The sequence below is a fragment of the Manacus candei genome, unplaced genomic scaffold, assembly GCF_025592945.1.
Source record: "Manacus candei isolate 608988 ecotype Guabito, Panama unplaced genomic scaffold, ASM2559294v1 h1tg000043l, whole genome shotgun sequence".
Classification (NCBI taxonomy): domain Eukaryota; kingdom Metazoa; phylum Chordata; class Aves; order Passeriformes; family Pipridae; genus Manacus; species Manacus candei.
In genome coordinates, this window is record NW_026138091.1 from 6,512,741 (window position 1) to 6,540,605 (window position 27,865).

The 27,865-nt window shown below is 40.6% G+C and overlaps 1 protein-coding gene across 1 annotated transcript in view; it reads right to left on the minus strand.

Moving 5' to 3' along the window:
- LOC127474681 (uncharacterized) overlaps positions 1–27,865 on the minus strand; it is a 141,500-nt gene that overhangs the window by 105,352 nt on the left and 8,283 nt on the right. Inside the window, exons 2-3 of the mRNA XM_051795845.1 lie at positions 1,722–2,319; positions 637–770 (exon numbers count right to left, since the gene is read on the minus strand). Of these exons, the coding sequence (XP_051651805.1) occupies positions 637–770; positions 1,722–2,258 (671 nt within the window). The 5' untranslated portion in view covers positions 2,259–2,319. The remainder of the gene's footprint in view (positions 1–636; positions 771–1,721; positions 2,320–27,865) is intronic.

The window sequence follows — 27,865 nt, forward strand, 5'->3', positions numbered from 1 at the left end:
CCCAGCCCCAGGATCTAGGGGCAGTCAGGGGCTGGGCTGGTCAAGATCGGAGGCGGCAGCAGCGCCCGGTGGGACCCGACACACGCACATGCACGCACACACACGCACGGACTGAGCTGTTGCGAGGGCTGAGAGAGAAGGGACAGGAGAGCCCCGTTCCTTGCTCCTCGCTTTCGCAATTTCAAAATCAGCTCGAAATGACCCAGCGAACGCTGGTTGGTCGGAGCCGCGCTGCTCCATGTTCCCCATTTACATTGAAAAGCCCCAGCTCGCTCCCTGCACAATAGTGAAAGTCCCGAGGAGGCTCCGAGGCTCAGCCACGAGCAGGCAGCGCCTCGCCGCTTCGGGCCCCAGGGTCTCCCCGGCAGAGCGCCCGGCGGAGCCCCTCGCTACGCCTCTGCACCACCTCGCCGGGAAGCAGCACACAACAAAGCCCCCCACCCCGTCGCCAGGACTGCTTCATTTGCAGCACAATACGTACATGTACATGCCTACAACACTACAGATCTACGTCTCTACGTTTTTATACGATACTGACTTCTGTTTGTTTCCTGGGTCTGCCTCGTCCTCTCTTCTGAAGCTCTGCGGTTGCAGGTTGATCCTGGGCAGCAGTGGAAGGCTGACCGGGTCCCTCACCTTGTGCACTCATCGTGATTTCTGCTGCTCAGCCTGAAACCAGTCTCTCCAAAGCACCTTGGAAGGGGAGGAATCAAAACGAGCTCTTGCTGCTTTTGCTGCTCGCTGCCACCACCACACCGGACGTCCTGGTGCTGCCAAAAAGGAGAAGAGAAGGGGAGAAGGAGGAGGAGGAGGAGGTGATGGTGGTAGTGGTGCTGGTGGTGGTGGAAGAGGAGGGGGAATTAATCTCTCTTACAATTTAGGAATGATTAGTAACATGAAGCAATTCAAAAGAGGGGAGGAAAAAAAAAGAAGAAAAGGCAGAGTAAGTTGCAACCCTGGAAATAGAAGGAGAGAGGGAAATACTCCGAGGGTAGTCGGGAGCAAACCAAGAAGGGGGGAAAAATCCTACAAATTGAAAGCAAGTGGTGGCTATCGCGCTTAGATCGGATCAGGACAAATTAAGATAAGACACACTGAAAATGGACTGAGAACACTGCACAATCTTGCCAAAAGCATGCACCCTGGGAAGATGGGGATTTCGGCAGCAGCAGGAGCAGCGCGCAAAAGGAGCGATCACTTAAAAAATAATAATAAAACGATTTGGGAGATTGGGAGGAAAAAAAAGGGGGGGGGCGGTCCTGAGTTCGTGTCTGTGATGCGAGTTGCTGAGACTGGAAATATTATTATGCGAGTCCTGCCCACGGACTAAACTAGGATGAGGGTTAAAAGAAAAAAAAAAAAAAGGAGGAAAAGAAAAGCCACTTTTACCCGTGGGTGGAAAAACCAGGAGGGGGCTGTGCGGAAAAAAAAGAAAAAAAAAAAAAAAAAAAAAAAAAAAAAAAAAAAAAAAAAAAAAAAAAAAAGGAGGAGGCAGAGCGAAAACCCGGCGATGGGGGCCTGGCGGCCGGCCAGATAAAACACGAGCAGCACGGCAGCCGGGGCAGCGGCGGCAGAACGCGCCGCCGCCTCACGTGTCCCGCACCGGCCTGGCCGCGCCGCCACGGCAGGTTTAAAGGGCCAGCCCGGGGTCTCGGCGCGGGGGGGTTCTGCCGCCCCGCACACACCGCACACACCGCACACACCGCACACACCGCACACACCGCGGCCGCCGCTGCACGTGGGGCCCTGCGGAACAAAGGCGGCCGCGCCGGGGCCGGCCCGGGGACGGCCCCGCCGGGCTCGGCCCCGGGCAGCGGGGCCCCCTCCCGCCGGTGCGGCTGCCAGGAAGGCGCTGCTATTGCGGCACAGGCTCGGCGCCTCCCGAGACGGCCGCGCCGGGGTAAGATGTGGGCGGTGTAACCCGACAGCGGGTCGAACCTGTCCTGTCGGGAGGGTGACGGACCGGGGAATGACCTCTTGCGGCGTGCCCTGCCCCATAAGTAGTTTTTCCCATACGCTCGGCGGGGCTGCAGGCGGTACCTCTTCACAGACGCGGTAAGCAGGGTGTCCAGCAGCCCTCTCTCTACGCCGATGTTAGGTCCTCTCCCGTGCAAGCCGTGCGTAGGCGCCCCTTCTCTGTGGCATAAGCAGACGGCCACAAAGGCCAGGGAGGACCACGCTGTCTGTGCGTTTCCCAAAGAAAACGGTCGGACCTGGGCTTCATGGGCACCTTGGGCATTTCCTCCAGTCCCATACATCCCTCAAGGTCAGATCGCATCCTTCCTCCCCTACTCAGAGGTGGACGAGCACAGGAGAGTCCTCGGAAGGAAATAAAAAGTTGCATTATCGTATATAATACTGAAGAGGGCAGAGATACTGCTGCAACGCTCCTTGTACTGGCTATCGAAATACAGCCAGTTGTCTTGATACCTTATAAATTCTTAAGTCTATAGATAAATAACATACTCAGGCAAAAAGTTACTACAGTAAAACATACGCAGTCATTGACCAGCAAGGGCTGCGCTGAGGAAACAGCTGTTTTCTGAGGAATAGAAAAAGTACACTACAGACAGATGGGCTAAAGAAAGAGTAATCCTAGAATACTTCTTAAGGCTGAAAATATTCCCAAAGTGTTCTTAATCCAATCATAAGGCTCCCAAAGCCTGCTTCCCTCCCATCCCCAAAAGCAACCAGCTATGGAAGATAGACACAGTCCACCTGTTCAATGTAATAGCTATAAGAAAAGTCTTGTAGTCCCAACTACACTTCGTACAATACTCAGTTACCATCACACCATGAAGCAATCCACAGGGCCCTACATCTATTCTGGATATCAAATGATAAGCTGCTGTATGAGATCAGGATTCCAAGCGGAGGCTGTGAAATCTATAGTTTGAAGTGTAGCAGCACATAACCTCTATAACATCCATTAATCTCTTTAAAGCATATTCATGTATCCATTTCTCTGAAAGAAAGTGGTACATGAAATTGGTAAAAGTCTGTAGCTCCAAAATGGCCATCTCCGCACAGTCATTCTATATGGGCTATTAATAGTTCTACTAGTCTTCCTTTCAGTAGTTTTAGTACCTATACTGTAGTCCAAAGATTTTTTACATATAGTTATAAACAAATAATCTTCATATGGAAGCAGTGTTCCTAAAATCACTGTTTGAAAGCTGCTCCAGACAAAAAAGGTCTTGACGCTTGCACTGTGCCCAGCACAAGAGTTTGGGTCTTTCTACAATCTGCCAACAGATGCACCGTCATAAGAGTTAGTATCCAAGATCTAAACCACGGTGGGTCTTTCATTTATTTGAAATTGTCCTGATTACCTCCTTAACCAAAAGTCCTTAGATTAGACCAATGTGATACTCCTGATGGCAGCTCTGGAGATACAAAGCTGTCTAGACTAATAAAAAAACTTGGGTTTACGTCATGTATATTCTGAGTATTTTAACAGAGGTAAACAACATGATATCCAGAACCCAGAAAGCCCGGCTTTCGCAAGTGGCTGGTAGAAGCTGAGGAGCCAGAAACAGCTCTTGGTTTTATCCCAGGTTCTTTTCCAAAAGAGATGTGGTAGCTGTTCCTTCCACTGTTCCAATCTATTTTCTGACAGTATAACTATATTTGCACTATATTCCATGCAAACACCAGTGAATACAACTGTATAATTAATTTGAGGGAATCCTGCAAAGTCAGTGGAGTAGAGATGACCTACTTTCCACTAGCTTTGGTCTGAGATTTAAGCTTTGGTCTATCAACAAAAGTATTAATTGTCAGTGCTTTTTTTTTTTCTTTTCCACCCCAGAAGCATTCATAATAAGATAGGAAATTTATAGGCATAAAATAAGGCCTGGTTTCACTCTCCATGGGTTTAAATACTCAGGAAATTTCCAAAGAAATAAAAGGAACTGCCTAGAAGATTAAGAAGAAGACAGTGAAAAATAAGGTGCAGATTTTGTTACCTAACCCAGAACACTTGGAGGCCATTTGTTTTTCTGTAGTCAGTGTGGTGGCTTGTAGAGGGTTAATTGTCTCTGTTCTGAGACAATTTTTTCAGTTGTGTATTCTAACAGCAACAATAATATTTTGCATCAGAACAAAGAACCCAACATTGCAGGAAAGTATCTTTTAGGAAGACAGAAAATTACAGGTTAAATAGGCCTTGGAGCTTATAAATAGCACCAATAAATAGCTTTCCTTGCTCACTTCTTCATCACCTCCTTTCTCAAAAGTCCGTGGAGGCCGAAGAATCACAGCCTATAAATCAATAGGCTCATGCTGTGCATGGTCATGGGGAGATGTCACCTATAGACAGCAACCTAACATAATCCATACGTAAGTATAACTGACTTCCACTTGTGGAATTCTGTGGGCTTAGATGGTCTCAACTGGCAGTTCTTTACACAAGGAGAGAACATTTTTTTTTCCAAGTTATAACATTTCCTTGAAGGTCTGTGATGCAGACTGTGTGATAGAAAGTTTGTCACCAACTTTACAGTGCTTGCTCACCATGTGTGTAAGAGTGCAAAGAGTCACGGCACCTCTCTGTTCTGCTCAAGGAGGTCATGTTTTCTCCATCCTAGTTCTCATGGAATATAAGATACTCAAAAGTGGTAGTGATAGTAAGTTTAAGACCTTAGCTCAGGGAGAGCAGCAATATTTTAACTTTGAAAGGTCTCTGGCCACGGTGGGAGAGCAGATGGTAAAATTTACAAGGATTTTTCTGCTCATTTCCTCAGCTCTTCAAGGAGCTTACAGCTCTACACTGCCTCAGAAAGCTCCTTAGTCTACCAGTGCTAGAGATTGCCATGTCTAGAGGGGTTGTATATCGGTTGGGTAGTTCACTTTTGTGGCCAGCCAGAGCAGCCAAAGATATTTGTGTACTCAAAGGCTACACTGGGTACTCAACGAGCTGGGAATCCTAATATTCTACTTCTAGAGAAACAGTCCTCACAGGAGAAGTACATTTTGCAAACATTGTCTGTATTTCTGGGAAAAGTTAACTTTTGTTTTCCCTTGTTCTTTTTGAATTGGCTCCCTCTGGTCTTTGGGGATGCAAGACAGAAGAGAGAGGAAACTTGAGTGCACTTATCAGATGGGCCAAGGTGAATCACCACTCTTCCACTCTTTTCATCTAGCTGGTGGGACCAACAGTGGTCTGCTTCATAATCAGCAACCTGGAGATGGCTGGGAGAATGCTTTAGGGAAGCATGACTGTGACTGACAAACAAGACCCAGAGAAGAACATTAAGGCTCACTCTCAGGCCTTGCCTGCACTGGGGAATTTTCTTCCCTCCTCCAAATTCCCACCATTGCCAATATGAATGCAGCTGCACAATTGTTAGAGATGTTGGGAGGCATAATATATGAGTTTTCATCTAGTCAGACATTTGCAGCACTGTGTCAATTAACCCTCCTCAGAGCAGGGTTAACTGATACAGTGCTGAAAATGGCTGCTGGAGCTGAAAGCTGTTTATACTAAGGTTCCCATTGTTGCTAACTCTGGTGCAGCTGCAGTGGAATAGGCCCACATGGGATTATTTGTTAACAATTCTCCAACCTAAAAGCTACTTCAAAATGCAACACAGCCACCTTATGGGCCAAAACATGCTTCCACTGCACCTCAACAGCTATACATGTAGGCAGTCACCATTCATAATAGGATTTCTTTCAGTCCAGAAGTTACTTTTTGCATTTCTGTATGAAATACTCAGTACTTCATCTCAGCAAATTAGTGTTCCTGTCCCCTCCATAGAACTGCCTCTGCTCATTAGTTCTCACTAGCTCTGGGCTTGAAGATGTGTCTTGAAAGAGCCAATTTTCTGGTAGTGTTTTTTCATTGATTCATACATTCATTAATTCAAAATAAAATTTGCCCTTTCACTCACAGAATCTTTGAATTTGTTTTTGGTTTTAATTTCTTAATGCAGATTCAGTTCTTTAATTTATGGCTGTAGTTTCTTGTTCACTAGCAATTTTGCTTTTTTATTGTTAACAGGTAAAACCTGATTTACGCAGAATAGCACCATGAAGACTAGCTGATTTCTGATAAAGTTCTATTTTGAATGAGCAGAGTTGGCAGAATCAGTCTCAAGTGTTTCCATGTGCTTTAGGAAGCAGTTGTGAAACAGGCTGCTGAAGTGGGTATTTCACCTTCTGCTTAGTAAGACTAATACTTCTAAAAAGCCCCTCTCTATCCTTCTCCCACATCCATGTCTAACACTAACTAAAACAAGAAAGTGTTGTTTGGCATTTGTTACACTTTTGAACAACTATTTATCAGACAGATGATGGCAGTCAGGTTTTTAAAGTGCAATCTGCAAGTGTGAAAATGTTGAAGTCCAGGCTCAGCAAAAATCTCAGTGAAAAACTCTAGCTCACTAAAACCCTTGATTAATGACAAGCAGGTTTCAGTTCATACACAGCATTATATGCAAATATAGAACACAGCTATTTGCAGAATTCTGGGCAACTGCCTATGCCTGTGAATATCTACAGAGGCTCAACATATCTGCCCAGGGAAATGGCAAAGGGGCAGACACAGAGGAGATGTAATCCACAGCCTCCTAGCTGTGAAAGTGAGCAATAGAGCTCAGCTTAGGGCACTGGGATGTTGAGCAAAAACTGATTTGGCAGAAACTTGGATACAGCTGGATATTTTGAGAAAGGGGAACGAAAGTGGTTCACTCTTCCTTCGTCTCTGATACTGCTGTGGTGACTTGTTTTTCCCTCCCCGAGATCCCTTTGGGCAAAGGGACTGGGCACAGTAACTGAGTAGCCTGCAAAGCAGGTGTGACAGCTGTCTGTGGAGGGAAAGAGCAGCAACATACTGACTACCCCTTTAGCTCATATTGAGCCGTGGGGATGCATGATAAGATTCACAGGTCACAGTTGTCATACAACTTGGCAAACATATTTATATGTTTGCTTAAATGGTTTTCATTAATTCCTGAAAGGTTCTTATAAAAATGCTAAGCAACTCCCATCCAAAATCCCAGTGGAACTAGATTTCTCCTCTCCCATAGCCCCTTTCCTTTTCCCTTCAGTATTAGGCTCTTGCACATGGTTTTATATGAAATTCAGTGATTAAAAGTACTTAAGACTGGCTCATTTTTCTCTGCAATGAATTCAGTTATTTCCTTTTTATACTTTCCAGAATTTACTATACCATATCTAAGTATTGGCTGCAGTCCACATGTTTTAGATCATTCTCTATAATAGTCCTGTTGTTATAGAATCCTTTGTGTGTGTGTGAGAACGAGAGAACATGCATATGTGTTGGAAGCAAGGCAGGGTGCATATAATTGTTTGGAGAGAGAAATCAGGGTATATCAATTCCATAAGGGATTTCTGAACTGATAACATGAAACAGTTAGCACTGAAATTATAGATCTCCACTTCATTGCCTTGTATATGTGATAAATAATACTTCTGATCCCAACATGTTACTCTACTATATATATTCTAACAATAAAATTACTCATTCACCTTTTGTTGCTGTATAATTTTAAGGATCAGATTTATTGTTGCCATATGTCCTTATTTTTACTTGTATTCTAAATGCAGATCCTTTGACCTGAGTTGTACATGTTAGTCAATGGTAAGCTACATGAAGATGAAACTAAGGGAGCAGTGGAAAGTCCTTACTCATTATACCAAAAGCTCATTATCTGCTGAAGACAGAGAACCTACACATGTAGGGTAAATTAGCGATACAGGGGGAAAACAGAATTTGATGCTTCATTTGACAAATCATAAGCTTTAACCAAAACAAATAAAAAACTCAACTCACAGTGTCATAATGTATGGATAGAACTCATGAAAATGTAACTGAGAAGTGCCTCTCTACTCCCAGGACAAAATGAAATTAGTAGCCCTGTTGCCGTGGGCACCTTTGACTCTTGCCTGTGACTCCACACATAGAGGATGCATTTAAGTGGCAAATGGACAGCATCAATCTACTGCATGTTTATTCCCTACATGGACTGATTTTGTGCCCAGCAAGTGTGCCTTAGCCTTCCAGATAAACCAGTTCACACTCACAGCAGGTTGGGCGTCCTCACAGTTGCATGTATGGAGTCACAAGAGCATGGCAAATTTGCTCCCAAATTTCTTTAAATTTCTCATCGCGGACAAGTGCTAAGACAGACTGCCGGTGCTGTAAATTCAGACCTCTTTCCCATGTGGAGAAGTTCTCAACCACCCAGAACAGAAAAGATGCAAAACCCCCTGCACTAGCTACTCCACTTTTGTCCCACTCTGTAGGACCCTGAGTTGGAGATTAGGCAGTTACAGGGCTGAGTGGATATCATTTTGTGGAATGAATTTTACCTAAAAAGAGTACACTTAGTTTCTATATTTTTTTTTTGCCCCACAAGCTAAGATAAATTTCTGCTTTGGTCCATTAACAATACTTGTATTTTTAATCAGAATTATTTTGTACTATATTTTCTTTGGAAATAACAGTAATACAGTTTATGTGAAATACAAACAAATGAGGGAACAATTTTTACCTAAATGTATGAACAGCATTTTGCAATTTGTCATTGTGATATATTTATCTTTTGAACTTTAAGTGAGCTCAGCTCAAAAAAATGCTTTTCTTCATCACATGACTGGAAAATATATTACACCAGAGAAGTATATTGCTGTTTCAGTTTAGAAGTTAGTGGCTAATTATAATTTTCCACTATACTTACTTTCTCAAAGTATGGAGTAAATTATTTACATTACAGTAAATTCTTAGTACATATTCCAAAAGGTGGTAAAATTGGCATTCTCGCTCAAATTAATGGATATTTTGTGAATGAGCATTAAGACCCTTAAGATCTTGTGTTGCCTGCTGAAGCCTTAAAACCACTGTAATATGGCTAGAACAAAACAAATTTCTTGAAAAAATGAACTCAGAAGGAAGGAAAAGAAACTAGTATGGAGCAGAAAGACACAGACTGGCCAGTGGAGTGATGACAGTTTAAGCAGCTGAAGATTTGGGTCTGCTGTCTGTTTTGTCACCCATCCCCTTCCAGAGGCACAGCGTATGCTAGCCACTGTGTGTAGTCTTTCTAATCAAAACTTTGCACAAACCCAGAGGTGCCTATGTTTTCCAACCAGGCATGGTGCATCACTGATTGCAGTGGCAGCGGGAGCAGAACAGTGCAGGAACTCCATGCCCAGGCTCCCCAGCTGCGCTGGCTTCCCCACACCCCTGCACAATTCAGTCAGTCCCTGCTTCAGCAGGTTGAGCTGCCTTAGCAAACAGGGCTGCCGGGAGCAAGCTGTGGCCACAGCAGCAGAGCCCTTCAGCCTGTGCCTCGCTGCCTCACTTTCCCTGGACGTCTTGGGAACCAGGAGAGCTGGCTGCATGCTGGATGAGCGTTCCCAGCAATGGCAGCTGCTCCCAGCCGCCATTTTGCCCAGGGGTCATTTGCTTGTCACATCCCAGACATTTAGCCCCCATGTGATGGGAGAGCAGCCAAGCAGCCATCAGGAAAGGCTGGGGCCGGGTGGGAGCTGTGGCTGCTGCCAAAACAATTCATCTGACACACAGCCCGCTCCTTACATGCTCCAGCACTGTACCCAGGGAAGAAGGCTATGGGAACAGGCTGTGAGCCTGATAAATTGTCCCACCTGCCACGAAAGCTGGCATTCCATAGGGTGAGCATGTGTTTCCTACAGTGTACAGTCATCATGTCTCAAACTGTTGCGTTTCTTTCATAATTAGGTTGCTTTTTGACCATTTTCCCTGTGTGCATATATGGAATGCAAAGGAGGGTCCAGGTCTTTATAGCATCAGTTGGGAGTTCAGGAAACAGAGACAACTCCTGTTCATTCCTGACTGACCTTGGGCAAACTGCGTACACACCTTGGAGGTGTTTGGATGTCTATCTCACACTGAGCCAAGCAAGTCTGTGCCCTACCAGGAAAACGCAGATGTGAGTATTCCCTATCTTCCAGGGCCATTATGAAAAGACATTTCTGGTCTAAAAAAAACCTAAGGTGATGGCAGACATTCAAAAATCATATATATGAGACAGTAGTGCAAACACTGAAGAAAAGCTGCATGGCAAAGAAACATTTTTAGATGTTTTAAGTTGGGGGTCAGAATTGGTAAAAAGAGGTTTAACAAATATTAATACTTAAAAGTCTGTCTGAAAACATTCTTAGACTTTTTTTTTTTTGAATATTGACATTAGCAAGAGTCCATTATATAATCACAAGAAAATTAAAACTCTCCAGGGCATAATCTCAGCTGTGTAATTAACAGAGGTGGTTAAAAGTACAAAGTGAACCTGAAGCAAAATTTGTTCCATAACCACACCTCATTGTGTTTTTTTGCCTAAGTCTGTCATAAATGGAGATATTTATTACACATCGGCAATTTAAAGTATGTATTACATGCAGTGTTATATTTTATTTAGTTTTAAAAATTTAAAAACACATGATGACAATCTGTGTTACTATTTAAACATGCCTGAGGGGCCAGGGCTGCACATTCACTTTGTGCTTTAGGTTATATTACAGTTCATTCACTCCAAAGTTAGAATCATTTACAGAAGTATATTGTGTAATTAGTGTGCCTAATTTCAGTCCATGGAGTTTCACTGGTGTGAAAGAACGATCAAGCCTGTATATTCATTCATATTTATTAGACCAAACTTTGTAATCTGTCCTTAGAGCATCATTCCCTTCTCTGCTTTCAACAGCAAATGGCACTAAAATCTCCAGAACTTCACAAAGCAAAAGCAATTATTCACTGTCCTTGTGATTTTTTTTTCTTTGATTCAGTATTGACTCAAATGCATGGGCAGAAATGGCAAGAGATAGTGCACCCGTTATACGCTTCTTAATTCTGTCTTCTTTAGGTTTGCTTTCCTAAAGAGACTACCCTCTTGGACTAGCTCCAGGGCTGGCTTTGAAGAAATCTTTCACAGAAAAGCTTTCACAGAAAATCATCTTGACCAGGATCTGCATGGAATGAAGTCCCACTCTAAGCATATGGGTTATTTCCAGAAGATCCTGAGCAATTCGCTTGGCCAATGAGGAAAAACAAATGTAGTTTCTTCTATGCAAGAACTTTGATGAAGAAAAATGCTACCTACTAGTCAGCTTTTTTTTGTAAGCTGTTTATCCAAAGTCAATCTCTATCACAATTTTTTAGTTATCACATTCTATTAACTGTGTGTTAGGGTAGGACAAATTTACATCTTACATATCTAAGATATGTATCTGCATCATGAACAATTGATATTCATATGTTTTGGCAAAGTATCTTAACCTTTAATACCAGCCCTGTCAAACTTTTCTGTAGTGTTTCATAGTATGGATCACCTGGGAGCCCTGACTGATTTCTAAAAAGCTGCAGTAGCAAATATGAATGCTCCAAAATGAGTCAGGACCATACCTTCAGACTAAATTCAGGGAACTATGAAGTCCAGTAGCACCTTCAGCACCTTCAGTGCTTACCTGAGAAGTCTTTCAAAGTTTAGTCTCTGCCTGACCAGTCAATGTGCAAGACCTAGCAAGAGCAAAAGAGAAAAATGCTAGCAGTTCATGAAGCCTGTCTGTCTCTGTACTTCTTCTCATCAAATATAAGCAGCAGAATCACCCATATTCCTCAGAAGAAAAAAAAAATTAAAACACTATCTGAGCTTAACAGGAAAAGATGAAGATGCGTCCACTGGCAGAAAAGCTGCAGTGGGATCTCAGCAGTCCTCTTCTTAAAATAGAGGAAGGTCTGTCACCACCCCTTAGAGTATTCTCAGGCTGGTCAGGCAGTAAACATACATCTAGCATAGAATCACAGCATACATATGTACTCTCTTGACCATTTGATTGTCAGGGCCAACCACACACACATAAGGGACAGAGGATATTGAGGGAGAGGTAACAGAAGAAGGAAGGGACTACATCTGTGGTCACAGATGCTGAAAAGGGCATATCAAGCATAATGCAGAAAATTGTGTCATTTATCCCACTTACGAGACTACTTGGGATTTAATGACAATATTTTTCACACACTTTACTTAACTGATGGAAGGAAAAAAACCCACATATTAACATAGTAGAACCCTCTTAATATTATCCAAAAATAGCTTTTCCATAGAGTAGTTTAATACACAGCAGTCCAGTTGCAGTTCTAGGGTGTACTTCTCTTTGGCTATGTATAACTAATGCCTTAGAGATTCTCAACTCACCTGTAGAATAAAATTCTACATTACCTGATCGGCTAAAATGGACACCAGAAATTTAACATAGATTGTGGCAGAGTATTGTTTATCCTACCCATTAAAGGATGATATTCTGTATTTATGGAAAAAGATAAGTGTTTTAGTGTGAGAAGAGAGTGTTTGCAGGGTATACATGCCTGAGTTTGGACCACTTTCAGTACAGAATAGCCAAAAGCAAGCCACTCCAAATAAGTACCAGTAAACTATATGCAACATACACAATGTGTCCCTAGTGTCTACAGGTATAGTCTATAGAAATACATATCTCAATGAAAATATGAACTCTGAGTTTAAGAAACAGAAAGTTACAGTTTTTCTTCTTTGTCCTCAAAACCAAATGTTTAAACTTCTGTGAGTCTAGTAACAAATGTTTTAAATAGAAGCATAAGTCACAGCTTCATACAGAATTTTTTTACAACAGAGTATCTTAACTAAAGGTTAGAGTAGGTGCTACATCCATATTAGAACTGGAAAAGTAGTAACTGTATTTTGATTTCTGACAATGTGTTAGGTAACATTTGTGCAGTAAGATCAGAGAAGGTATTAGGTAACATTTGTGTGGTAACATCAGTACAGGTGCTTCCACTGAGCTGAGCAGGATACGTGGAATGTAAATTCTAAGGAAATCCCAAAAATCTAGACGCCAGATGTTTGAATGTTGGCATATTGCAAGTGTGTATGTCCTTTAAAATAGAATATAATTATCTGGAATTATACTGTTTGACAGATTGAACACATTCCTAAATGCATGAACTTTGTGTAAAGAAAATAAATAAATTAAAAATTGATGGGACATTCATACAATAACTGGCATAACTAAATAATGGAATAATAGACCTGCATGATATATAGTACTCTCCTATTTCCAAAAGTTTCTCTCACTCATACCAAGACAGCTTATTTTCCCTGAGAATTCAATACTTTATAGGCTCAGTACTTTGGCCAGGAACCAGTTGACTACGTAATTCTGTTCTTTTCAGTGGAGTTACTCACATGCCTAAAATTAAGAAAGAGATTATATGCTTTGCTGGACAGAATGCAGAGTACTCCAGTTCTTTCCAGAGTATCATTTGCAGGCTGCATATATTGACACTTAGAATTTTTTGTTGTATAGGGCTGCATAGAAAAGGTAGAATCAAGAGGGAAACTCATAAGACTAGGAAAAAAGACTTGAAATTGGTCTCAAGTTTGATCCAAAAGTGACCACAAAACTGCTTTTGCAAGATTCTGCCAGTGCTGCACTCATCAAAGAAATCAACTGCAACCATTTTAGTTTTGAAGTGCTATTTATATTGCATTACATTAATATTTACTGCAATCTGCAGGGCACTAGTAATTTTGCAGGGACTTGAGAGTCTCAATACAGAGATGGTATGGAGAAGACTGCAAAATACTGGAATATTTGGGAAACACAACTTGCTTTTGATATCATGATTTGATAATTTTTTTTGTTCTGTGGGAATAACAAGCTTCTCAGAATTGTATGCTTTCTAAAGAACTCCTCGTACAGTCAGCAAAATGGATGGCACTCCACCAGCAATCATGTTAAGCCTGTCCTTCTAAAGAAAAAATCCGTTCATTTCAACTATATTTGAAAGAACAGTCAAAGTCTCAAAAATAATTAGGCTCCTACAAATAAATAAGGGGGATCTGAACGACTGCTCTGACAGAGGGAAAGTTGGGCAGAATTCAGGTGTAATATGTTAAATTTGACAGTAGCCCTTTATCCATTCAGTAGAGATGATTGACTGGTCATTCAGAACATTTACTGTTCCAAACTTGCTGCAAAACTCCTCTTTTTGACTGGTAGGGAAAGTCAAATGTGGGATTGTTCATAGCAAAAAGGAGGAGAGAAACCATAGGACAACCAACACCGACAGGGAGTGTGTTCAGACTTCATTAGATAACCACAGAACAGTGTGCATGGTTGCTCCAGATTTAGCTGTCATTTAAGACTCTGGAGTGTAAGTGGATAGATATAGAATCCAGCAGTAAACAGAGCAGCAGAGTGTGGAAAACAGTATGAATGAAGCAAAATGGGATTCAAGTGATCAGTGTTTATGGGTAGGAACACTAATTATAGAAAGTACTTTTCTCACACTGGAAACAATGAACAGTACACACCAAAGAAACATTTATTGGATACAAAAAAATACAATGTATTTCTTGTATAAAAAGGAGATACAGGGAGTTATTAAAATGGAATATTAGAGAAGCCAAACCACATTTATGTGCGAATTTCCTCTAAGAAATTTTACAGTGTTTGAAAACTAAGATTTGTCTTTTAGAAACAGCAATCAAGTGTTCTAGTGGATTTCCAGACAACAACACTCTGGGACATGATGGACAAGTAGAGCATAGTAAGTGGGTAGACAGACACAGGTGCAGCTACTGGTGGCTCTGCCATGAAGGTCCAGTAGGTTCTTCATGACAGGTCTCATTGTGGGATTATTATTACCACATATTCCCCTTTTCCAATCAGTTTTGCATTTTTATTTATTTCTGGAATTCTGCTCATGTTCATGAGATGCTCTTCTGAAAGATGATGCCTCAAATGCAAGCAGGGGAATGGTAGCCCAAAGACATGTTCTTTTGGATGTTTGACTTCTCTAGGGTCATGTTTTGCAGAGAGAGGCATCTAGAAGAAGAACTGAAACTCCTTCCTTCATTTATAATGTCAATGGTTTTAGCAAAACAGTGGAACAAATTCCTTAAATAAAACAATACTGCATCTCTCCTGACAGTTTAGAAGACATTAATATCTTGGGGCCAACATTTAAAGTTTTTACTTTGTTCTTATTCTTTCATTCTTTGGGCAGAACTACATTTATTTCAACAGCTTTGCCTAAGGAATAACCTCAGGATTCACCTCTTAGAAAATACCAAGTATCTTAAAGACAGTCCTAAGTGCAACTAAGATCCTTCAGGCCCACAGCATTCCAGTGTCTAAAGGAGAGATCATCATAAGTCTTTAAGCAAAAAATTGAAACATCATTATTTAAGCCTGGAAACACTGGTTAAGGGTAACACTTCTCTGCTTTGATGTTCTAGAAAAATGTAAACAAAAGATGTAATTTGTGAGGTTGAGAATTGATCAAGTTTTCAGAGAGCAAAATAGCCCTACAGGAATCTGGTGGAAGTATCTGATATTACTGTAGGGAAGAAATTTGATCTTATTTTAAACCTAATTAAAGCCTTCTGCATCTCCACAAAAAAACCCTCTAAAACCCTGGAGATCTCTGATGGTTTACCCTCTGGGGAGAACACACAAATATGAATTTTAATAGTGTCTTTTGGTAATGTGGTGAATAAAGACAAATTGATTACAGCAGTCTGGAAAAAGCAGGTGATGCATTACCAGGGCCACTGGGTTCATGTTTTCCCAGACATGGTGAAGGCCACCCAGATCGTAAAAGAAAGCTGATATCTTTAAAAACTTGCATTCTGTGATTTGGGGATTGATATGGCTTTCTTATTTCCAGATACACTGAATTATATCAAAAGAAAAATAAGAGGTATGGTCCAAATTCTGTTCTCATGTACACAAAACCAAACCTAGGCTAAAACTTCTGAAACCAATGGGTTTGCTTCAGATTTATACCCAATGGAGGAGCAGTGCTGTCCTTCTGATTGTAATGATGTCTGTCATCATTTAGTATCCGACAAGCAATGTCAAACCAGCAGAGTGTGTAGGTCTAAGAAATCCAAACTCTGAGATAACTGTTTCTGCATAATTGCATGAAATACCAAATAGAACAGTCCTGTAGAAGTCTCTTATGAAGATACTTGAGCCTGGTCTCAAAGGACATGGTTATTCAAACTTTGTTTCCAAGAGAACACTAGCCATGCACGTTGATGGAACATAAACTGAGTGTGTTATGATAACCACAGGCTCCTTTAACTGTCGTTCTTTCTAGACCATTTGGATTTATACTAGGACAGTTAGATGCAGATGTATGAATAGAAAAGACAATTCACTAACATGCATGAATATTATAGCAGATGGTAAGCTGGATGGCAATCCTATTGTTCAATTATCTAGATTTGAACTTTGTCTGATTTTGCTGATTAATATTTGGCACATATCGATATACACACACCAGTTCAAGTTTGCACGTATGGATCAGGTTGACATGTGATCTCCTTTCAGATCTAGCCATTTTTCAGTACCATAGGTAGCCTGTAGCCTGCCAAAGAGCCATGAACTTGCTATGCTGAGGAGCCTCACTCATTCCAGTGTTCCATGATACTAGCCTACGTTTGGAAAAGAACATGGACCAAATCCAGATAGAGACTGTCTATACAGAGATGTGGCCCTGGAAAGCTCAGCTGCATCTAACTGAAAAAAATAAGTCACCTTTTTCTGTGCCATGAAAAATCCTGAAACTTCTCATTTTCCACATGTGCAGGGTTGTCCTTTGTCAGAGCTACAAATGAAGTAAATCTTTCAAAACAAGCACAAAGAGAGAAATCCTGAGTTCTCATCCTGTCTGTCAGTACCATTCATATTTCTAACAACGTTAAATAGTCCTCAGCTAAACTACAGCAACTACACTGAAAACAGCAAGTAGAACTTTCTCAACCACTACTAAGTCATGCTTGGCCTCAGACTCTTATTTACATTTTGCAATGGCACAAGCCTAACAGAAGAAATAGAGACAGCCCATTTTCTCCCTCATTCCAGTAGCCTTTAATCTGGCAGCTGGATCACCCTGCTGGAAGGCAATTCTCTTGGGCGTGAATTCCCACCAGCAGAGCCAGGGATTGTCCCAAGTCTCTTGTGTCAGAGGAGTGTGCTCAAACTGTTATATCAAAAACAAAATGGCAAGGCTACCAGAAATGGAGACTCATTTCAGAAGCAAAATGAGCTGTGTTGAATTCCTGAAAGAAAAGATGCTGCTAACCTCATTCGAGAAGTGGCAGGCTGTAGATGCAGAGTGAATAGAAACAGTTCCTGCAGACTTTATGAGGTCCACTGGGAACAAGGTGTACAGATTTACCTATGTTCTTAAAATTTCTTAACTGTAGAAATTCCAGGCTTTTACAGCAGCTCAACTTGTTGGCTCTTTTGGAAACCAGCTTCCCCTACTGCAGAGGGAGTCTATGCATCTACAGAAGAGCCTGAGGAGCAGGTTGGTGTTGCAAGAATTAACTTTTAGGCACCTAAGTCCTCACTGGATCTGACCTTATATGTCTGTGAACCATTTTGAACACTGAACCACTAGTCTAAATTCTTTATGTCTTGGTGGGGAGAGTGCTGCCTGCATACCTGAAAGGATCTAGGTCATTTAGATTGCACTTACAAAGGTGTGCTGGCTTAGCTGCACTTGGGTGCAAGTTGAAGGTCTAGTCATTGTCCTTTGTCCACCCAAGGAACCTGTGATACAAATAGGCAGATTTTTAATTTTATTTATTTTGCTTTTTTCCATGCAAGGTCTGAAATTACACAGGTCTGTAATGGGGATTTTTCTTCTGAGTTGCAAGCCAATGACATGCCTTTATATAAATACTACTTTTTGGTCCAAATAGGAGCTAAAAATGCTTAGCTGCTATACTGCAAGTTAGTATCAATCTTTTGATCCAAAGGTCCTACCGTATGTTTTAAAATAATACTCCATTATGCAATGCTCAGTCTGCATCAACCTTTCTCCTCAATAAAATATAATATAGTCATCCACCTCTAGAACTGCAGAATACTTTCATCTCATAATGAGCATCAACACATGGTAAACAAGGAGATGACAGTGTTTTCCTACACAACAGAGTGAGTCTTTAACTTGAGAAATCAAATCAGGAGAGGAGACTGCTAGGCACAGAAAAATTGTGTAGGAACAGATGTCTTTTCTGATAGATTTACAAGACTGGGACTCACTGGCTTCAGAGAGTGACTCAAAACACAATCAAGACTAATTGAAATAATGTTGTGTAATATCTGTTTGTCATAGATGGTATGATTTTACAGCTTATTTGCAATCTGGCAGAGTTTATACAATTAAAACAATGATCAGTTAATATAGCATGACAACAAAAAACAACTCAATAAAAATGCCCCCATGACTTAGAGATGCAAGGATATGCATTTCCCACAGAGTTGTGACAAAGAGTCTGTGAATTATGGGCGTTTTCTCCTTTTTCCTTATTTTGCTTTTGAGATGAAACATTGACTACTTTCTCCTATACCCATTCCAGCCCTGGATAGCTGAACTTGTTACAGAGCTAACCATAATATGCTAGCATCTTGGCTGCCATTGTGTAATGATATTGCCAGAAACACTGACAAAAACTGTCATATCATGGCTTTGAAAATAGCAGGATGTAACTAAGAAGCATGCATGCTGATGTGGAGTACAGTCCCATCTCCAAGGTCAGCAGCTGATGAAGGATCACAAACCCAAACAGAAGGAAACTAGAGGTTGTTTTACTGACATATAATGCTTCTTGTGCTCAACTCTTTAGATCAGCCACTAATAACTTGCATTAGAATAAGTTCAGCTTCACAAGTTGAGGGTTTGTCTCTCTACAGCTCTCATTCTTTGTTCACTGTTTTAAACTGAATATATATGGTTATAACAATCTAGTTGCTTTGTTTGTGCTTGCTAAATTCATGGTCTGAAACTTGCAGCAATCAGGTCCTTTAGCTAGCTGTTTACCACTTTAAGTCATACTGCAAAATCCCTTCACAGTTGAGTGACCTTCAGTTACACTGAGTAAGCAGAAGCAACTTATTTGTCCTCCCTGCATTGTTTGCTATTGCATGCAGCCTGTAAAAAGACACACAATAAACAGTTCCTATCTTGTCATTTGCCGTAGCTGGATCTCCCGTCTGACAGACACTCTAACATATTACCTACCCATCTACACCCTGCTTTCTTGCCTTTACAGCCCAGAGTTCAGATTTGATTGTCATATCAGTTGCTTTGACTAGCTACAATAAAGGGGGAAAAAAAAGCCACACAGCTATAACTACATATTGCTCTTTCAAAAAATGTGACCAGCTTTCAAAAGCTATCCAACACTGTCAGAAACTCACTGATGTAACAGTACTGCTGCCAGAAAACTACTAGGAGCAAAATCTACCAACTGAAAATATTAATGAACTTTAAGAGAGAGAACCAGAGACCCATCTTCAAAGACAGCAGCAGAAATAATACAATTCTGTAGTATGGTTTTCATGTGATGAACTAGCTGTTCCAAAAGCCAGTATTCTTTCACAGACTGTCAAAGCTGACTGAAGGAAACATCCAGTCAGAGCCTATAACTTAGTACCAGTTTTCCAATTGCTTGGGCAGTTTCTGACTTGTACAGGTAGCAGTAAAGAGCAGTGGATTCAGATTTCACAGAGCTCTGGTTAAATCCAAATATTGATGAGGGTCTCCTGAGAATACTTTGTGGGGTTTGCATATACCTTTTTTTTGTTTTGACAATACTGGCAATAATCTGCAAGGAGTTCTTCGCTCCCTGTGGAAATTTTTGACTGGTTTATGTTTACAGAATCAAAATCAGAATCAGTGAGAAGAGAGGGAAAGCATGAAAAGTTACGTAGAGCACAAAGAACAAACAGGGAAGTACCCACCTTTGCTGGTACTAAACAAAACCTTATCCATTAGCCTTTGTTTAGTCTTCCCATGTAGCATGTGCTCTGTCTTCTCTCATTTTTTGCAATCTAACAGATGAGTTAACCGAGGGGATCTAACTCTATAAAACAGGGAATTCATTTTAACAGGTTGAGTGAGTTAGTTGGCTGGTCGTCCCATTGGAGCAATTTGCTAACAGCAGGAGAGTATCCAGCAAAATGTAGTTCTTCACACAGACCTCCCAAGTTGTCCCATCTCTCCATCAGAAAAACTTTTGTGAGGCCTGGGGAAGGGAGAGTCCTGTGAAAATAAAAATAAAAATGCCATGTCTAGGTGGAACCCTGGAAAAATTCCACAGAAGAATATCTCATTATGAACTGTTTCTTTACACACTGTATAGCTAATCTGAAATATTAAAGAGGAAGACAATATTGGTGGGGAAAGCAGAGAGGCTTCAAGTAACTGGGATCTGGCTTCATTTGCTTTCTCTTTTTCAGACTGTCTAGCAGATCGTGGGTGAGAGACACAGCTGCTGTGCCTCATTTTCTCCTAAGAAAATAAAAATTAATTAATGCTACTGATATGCCTCCCAGAACCATTGAGAGATTATTTACTAGTGTTTATAAAAGTCTTGTAAGGAAGAGCAATGTATTTTTTAAACAAATAAAGTAAGTGTGGCACACACTCCAAATGGTTAGTGCAATACACAGGACAAGGATTAACCTGTAAGCATAATCCTTAACATTACTTGGTATGATGGGGAGTGTTCCACTCTGAGATGCTATCTTCTTGTCTGCATCTTTTCTTCAAAATAGTTACACTATAAAATCTATGTCAGACATAAAATCTATCTCAGATCAGCTGACTGAGCTACTCATTGGCAGGAATCGAATGTGTTTGATTGGCAATTGTTTTGAAGGTTTCTATACCCAGAGAGTTGTGTTCACTCTAGTCAATCCTTAAAGCTATCAAGAGGAGAGTTGCACAAAGACATATTTGATGCTGTGAAAATGGTTATATTGGCTAGTGCATCTGACTCGGCTTTCAGGAAAATAAAATGGTTTATATAGGCATGGGGGAGAGAATGACTTAGTGCAAGTTATGCACCGAGACTATTAAGCTGTTTGTCTCTGTGTTTCTTAATACCTGGTTTTTGTCTCCAAAAATGCACACAGGAATATTTTCAGACTAAGGATATGTTACAGTCTCACATCAGTTATACAAGTGGGAATGAAAAATACCAGGTTCTCACTATTTCTTTGCTCTAATGCCTGTTTCAATGGAGATATGAGTTCTGGGAGCACTGTATGACTTAATGTTTTTTTTTTTCCAGTAGTAATGATAAAGAAGTAACATGAAAGACTAGCCCAAACAAACTCTTTGAACTAGAAGATGAACCAGATAACATTTTCCAAATCACTGCTATTTGTGTTGCAAATTTTTGGCAAAGAAGTGCTCCCTTGAGTTCCCAGATGCCGTATGCAATTGGAAATCTTAAAGACACAACCCAATGTATGGGAAATGTTTAACGAACAAAGAAAATGGGCAAATAGCATCTATGGATCAATGTTCCTGAGTGCAAGGACCTTTTAAGTTAATTTTGGTTTATATTTAAGTAAAAACTTTGCATACAAACTTGCCAGTATGTATGTTAGTCAAAATGTATTGTGCTCCACCCCCCCCCCCCCAAAGGTTTGCCATTCCAGGTTTGGGGGAGGGGAAGGGTGTCGAGCGGGTTGAGGGGGTCCCTGGAGTGGCGGGAGGGTGAGCGGGGCAATCCTGTATGAAATGTCGCAGGTGAGCAGTGTGTCTGAAGATATGTGGTAACACAGCGGGGGAAGGATAAGGTCAGGGTGGATAGTGGGCTCTTTTAGAGTGATGAGGGTCCCGGCCAGATGGGTACGAGGGCCAGAATGGTTTGTTTGTTTTTGGCTCACCTGCGGCTACTGCCCAGGTTCGGCATGTTCTGGATATATTTGCTTTGCTTTGTAACATCCTGAAAGGGTGGTCAGGACAAAGGGTTGTTCCTGGGTATTTCCTTGAGATTGTATATAGATAGGTGATAGTAAAGTAGGAAATGAAAGACTTGCCCAAATCGTTCTAATAGGAATGAAGCCTAGAAGGAACCAGGGAGGGAGAATATGAACTGCAATGTTCCCTGGGCTTCTGCAATATTGCAGCTGCTCTCAATTAAAGTGAGAGGTGGTTTCTAGGGACTGTATTTATGGTATGTATCTTCCAACCATTTTTTTATTATTTTGCAATGATTTCATGAATTGCAATCACAGCTTAATAAAGGGGTGTTACAGCAGTGACCATATTGTCTGCATATTTCTTCTGTTGAGAATCCCAATACACATTATGTTACTGTCAGAGATTTAAGGTACAGTTGTCTATAAACTACCAGGACATAAATAAGGCTTAAATAATTAAATCCACTACAGCCACAGAAAACACTCTCTATTGAGGGATGAGAGGACAGAAAATGTATGTGCTTTCAAGAGCCTAGAGAAAGACACCTGGCAAACCACTGCCATTACGTTATGCCCAGTGGAAAAAAAACCCCACAGACTAGCCTTGAACTTAAAACCCTAATTTTAAGTGCATAAAATGGGGTTTCATCCTGCTGCATTATTTTTTTCCATCTCCCTTTCTCTGAAGTCAGTGGGGTACTTGCATCCTACTTAGTGATCAGCTTGAGCATTAACATGCAAGGGCTAAAAAGGGACATTCTGTTTATGCAGGATAACATCCACTAATGCGCTGATCAATTCTAATTCAATCCCAAATAGTTTCTAAAAACAGGTCTATTCATATTTGTCTATTTTCTGTTTGTCATGTGAAGTCACTGGTTGCGGCATATGGTGAGCTGTCAGAAGACCTGTGTTATAGCATGTTTTGAGTTTCTTCCCTGAGTCTGGATCATTTTTTTAATATTTACCAGCTTTGTGTGAAAGGGATGGTCACAGCCAAAATTCATTCCCTTCATTCAGTCCCCTTCTCTTTTCAGCACTGTCAAATTGTTACCCTTCCTGTCTGGGTGTATGGTACAACGAGGTTGCTCTATTATCTGCTGACTAAGGTGAAAATACCCACCTTATGCTTATGATGTAGGATAAAAAGGAGGCTCCAAACCAAGTATTAAGAATTCTGTTATCCACACAGCATCAGCCTACACTGCCAGATGTTATCCTCTCAGGTATTATCCTGCAGCTCAAAAAATTCAAAGAGTGGGGATCTACTGCCTATCTGGGCTATAGCATGCTCAGCCCCATGCACAGAAACTAGACTATATGAACAGAAATTAGACAATATGAGTGCTTGCAGACTCCAGAGGGCATAGGTACTTCTGATGAAGTGACCTTTACAGGCAAACATGAGGGACCAGAATGACCATAGTTGGTGTGTCAGAGTTTGACAGCCAGCTCATCCTGTTCTTTGGACAGCACCACATATGTCTCAAGAATCCAATCAGGCTAATTTGCTGCCAGGAATATAATGTTGATTAGAGAATGTGAAGCATAAAAATCAAGACTCCAAAGCCTGTAATAGGTGCAATAACACAGAAAAAAACACTTTCTGTTGTGATCTGCTTTTAAGGAATAGCCCTGCCAGCAAACTGCAGAAACATCAACAAGCCCATCATTTAACCAATATGAGCTTTGTAATCTTGTACTAGTTTAGTTCACAGAGTTTTAAAGAAAACTGTTAGTCTAGAAATGTTTCCCCAATAGAAATATAAATTATCCAGAACATTTGGTCAGAAGATAGTGTAGTATGTATGCCCATATAATAAAACATTCCCATTTTTGAATGGTTGAAAACACTCTCACATAGCAGCCACTACAGAGAAAAAGGTAGTGATCACAGGTTACCAGTCAGTGGGGAAGAGAGTAATCTTTCCAAACCTAGCAGTCCAAGGTGATTATCATTAGCCAACTTAATATGAAGATTACTTTTTAGACTTTCATGCTGCATTATTCTCTATTAATATTGAAATAATAACTTCTAATTACAGCACAGCAAATTACAGTTGCTCCTGTGCTGTAACTGAAATATTTTGGAACATGAAATAGTTGAGAATTTCTATATTCCCAAAAAAGGGCCAAGCAGCAGGAAAGGCAGGCAACAGTTTGTGATTTCAGATGGCCCTGTCCATTTTTATTTTAAGTACTTGACACTTTTGCAGCCAATCCTTGTTAGTATTAACAGACTACATTAGACTAGTACAGTGATGTTGTAGAAGAAAAGTGTCAGCATCTCTGAAGCAGCTGAAGTAGTAAAAAAAAAAAAAAAAAGAGAAAAAAAATGGAGATAAACTTGTGTCAACAGATGTGTTTTACCACTAATGATCATGAAACCATGACACAGTTTTAATTACCCAGGCTTCCCTTTATTATAATGGCCCCATAAAATGCTGACTAAATAAAAAATAACATCAATATACATAAGATGGAAAGCAGATGGCTGGGATTTTTGAACCAGAAGCCATTGCTAGAAAAGAACAAACACTTTTGAGAGTCAGTCGCCTATTTGTCTAGATATATTCTTTTAAAACGTTTTACTACATGGTTAGAAGGTTTGAAAGAGTCAAACGCCTGAGGATTATGCTAACAGATACAGAAACATGAAAGAGTGACTTCCCTTTAAAAATGGTGGTCCAGATGCTGTTCTATACTAGAAGGCACAGAGGAGGGCAGGGCAAAACAAACTCAGACACTGCCTTCCTTTCTTTCTATTATACAGAACAAAATTTTGTACTAGTGAGTCTTGATAGCAGTACCTGTAGAACATAAACTTCACAACTGCTACCACCTCCATCTCACAGTGCTCTCCACACTGTCTAGCTCTCTAGCATGATTTTATGACTCCTGCAAGATGGCTCCATGATTCCCAACTCACTTGTTCCACAGTAAATACCTGAAGCACACAATAAAATCAGTTATCATTGTGAGAAAGTAAAAGGCTGGCAAGAAATTCCAGTATGGTAGGACTGAAAACTCAATCCTAGATACCTGGATGCAGCCAAAGATTGAATGTCATAGTGTTCTGAGCAAACAACATGTTCTGCAGAACCCTATGGAGAAGATGAGCATAGTAGTTTACTTCTCTGAATGCTGTTATTAATGTCTACTTGCTGACTCAGGCAGGCACTACTGTACGCATGACACACACAAACATTTTTGCAAAAAATACCAACTGTAAACAACTGTGAGGATACGAACAGATAAAGCCTCAATCCCTTGGCACCTCCTTTAAAAGTGAGTTTGGTGTGCCACAGATGCCAAATTCCTGGAACCTTTTTAATAAGAGCCCAATAATTTTCTCCAAGACAGAAAAAAATGATGTGTAGTAACTGTCAAGAACTCTCTCTGAAGACTGTAGATAAACTTACTATGGATTTTGAGGTCCACTGGCTTTGAAGAAAAGGAAGAAGCCCAGCTAAGACCAGTAGCCCATGGAGTAGCCCATGGACTTTCCTGAGGATGCCAAGGAGACAAGTATTATCTCTACTTCATGATTGCACCTGAGTTGAAGGAGAAATTCAAATAAGCATACATTAAGTCCATGGTGTCCAGTGAGGAAGGGCTTGATTTGGTTAAGGTTTGTGTTCTGCAGATCTCGAGCTTAAGTATTTTCTACTTGTTCCCAGTGACAGTCCATTCCTCCATGAGTTGGACCTCTCAGGATTCTCTGCATACATTTTGCTGAAGACTGCTAAGTCTTTAGAACATGGGAACCAACATTTTCCTTCTGATGCTGTAGTTTTCTGCATCAGCCACAAGGATGAACATTAAAGAATTACTCCATAACATTATGACTCACCTAACCAACTGTAGACACCTACAGTGTGGAAGCCTAACTAATTTTATTAGTCAACAGAAAGAAAGAAAGTGTAAATATTCTGCTTCTAAAGTAAACAGCACAAATAATGCTGATGAATTGTGCTCTAAAAGTATTTCTTTCTCTCCTAAAAAGCAGCCTGGGATAACTCTCTCAGTTGTAGAGGGCTCCACTACAGACATACCAAAATAGGTGAGATGAATCCCAAACACAATAAACAGAGAGCAACAGTGAAGGGTTTAAATTATGAGTTTTCTTTTTGCAATAGCACTCATGTAAGCTTGTCTTTTTGATACAGTTACTAAAATTGAGTTAAGACTAGTGGCATTTTTCACTCTTAGATGGAAATTTAGAGCACTGTCACCAGATCTTTTTACAAGGACATGTAGTGACAGGGGAATGGCTTTAAACTGAAAGTGAGTAGGTTTAGATTAGATATTAGGAAGAAATTCATTACTGTGGATGTTGGTGAGGCACAGGAATAGGCTGCCCAGAGGAAGCATTGCAAAGCTGTATGAAAACTGAATAGAGCAGTGCTATAGGATACTTTCAAGCAATTCCATTAAAACATAGGATTTTTTCCCATCCCACAGAGGTTTAACTGTCTGTCAGACTTCATATGATTCTACACCAGACTTCCAAGTAAGTACAAATTGATCTCAGCACATTTCAAGAACATTTGTTTGGCCATTTGAAAAGTTGGAAGCCACTTGTAGTGTGGGAGCTGTTTTGTAGCTGAAAGCTAGCTGGTTTGTATTTTATAAAACCAGTCCATAATGGTGATCAGCCTCTTCTAAAACCATTTTTGTAATAATAATTGAGAAGTTTAATATCTGTAAATTGACTACTAAACACATGTAATATTTTCATATCTAGAAAATGTTGTGGGTGAATTTGGTGCATATAAAGGCAAAGGACAAACTACACCGACATGAGTCAAGAACTGCAAGCAGATACTGTTCAAACTTTCACATACAGCTATCAGTGCATCCAAGTTTTTATCTGCAAAACTTCAGTGTGAGGCTTGGGCAAAGTCCTTGAAAATGGCAACAACTCTGCATGGTTCTGATCCCAACTCTTTCTCCTCCCATGAGTATTGCTACTGCTATCGATCAGTCCATCTGGGCTGTTCACAGTCATACGAGTCAAAAGAATAAAGTTATTTCTTCCTCTGAGACATAATCAAAAAATGTCAGCTACTAGAGCTGTGAAAAGCATGGGTACTCTGAACTAAACAATGTCACTTACTTAATTTTTACTAAAATTCTAAAAGATTTTTGCCAACCATTCCTCGTCTCAGTTGTTTCACCCAGTCAGTTGTGGTAAACACCTACCCCTCTGTCTAGGTAGCTATGCCCACATCACAGTGATGTAGCTACCAGCAGGTGAACAATCACTAGGACACAGAATAAATTTTAATGCAATTAAAATTTATACTTAGGACAGCAAAGTTAGCAGTTGGCATTAACTATTATCAATGTGCCAGATTCTTCCTAGTATTTTGCATTATCTTTCTCACATGTCACAATATGCACTTAGCTAGACTATAGATTGTACTACTGTGCTGTTAAGATTTGAGTTTTTGAGACCAGACAGTAGCTTTGATCCTCCAGGAAAAACATAACAGCTTGCAGCATTCTGGCCCTGCCACAAGCTGATACTATCACTAATGGGAAGATGCCTCTGTAGCCAGCTCCGTAGTCTTCTTGGGGCTTCTCAGGCATCATTAAGACATCTCAGTTAATGAAATCTAGAGTCTAATCCACAAACCTAACAGACAACGTTACACAACTGTCACATGTAAATAAATGGTTCTCAGAAGAACTTCTCCCAGACTCAGGTTCTGCAGTTAATCAGAAGTGATGCAGATACCAACATTCTGAACTGGCACTGAAAAACAAATTCAACATCCTGCAAATGCTGGCACATATAAAACCTAGTTATGTCCCTCATTATTTTTACACTTACAAATCATGTGATTGTGTCTGTAGTTGATAAAAAAATGTTGCAAGAATATTCTGATACTGTAAATAACAGTTTTCAGGGAAAATTCTATTCAGTAAAGGTTTTAACATTACCACTCTAGTTGTAAACACACATCAAAATATTGGAGTTGCTTTAATTAATTTTTCCTTCTCCATTCTATGACTCCTTTCCATTTCGGAATGCAAAGGATTTTATTCCATTTTGTGAATTTGAATGGGTACATTAAAG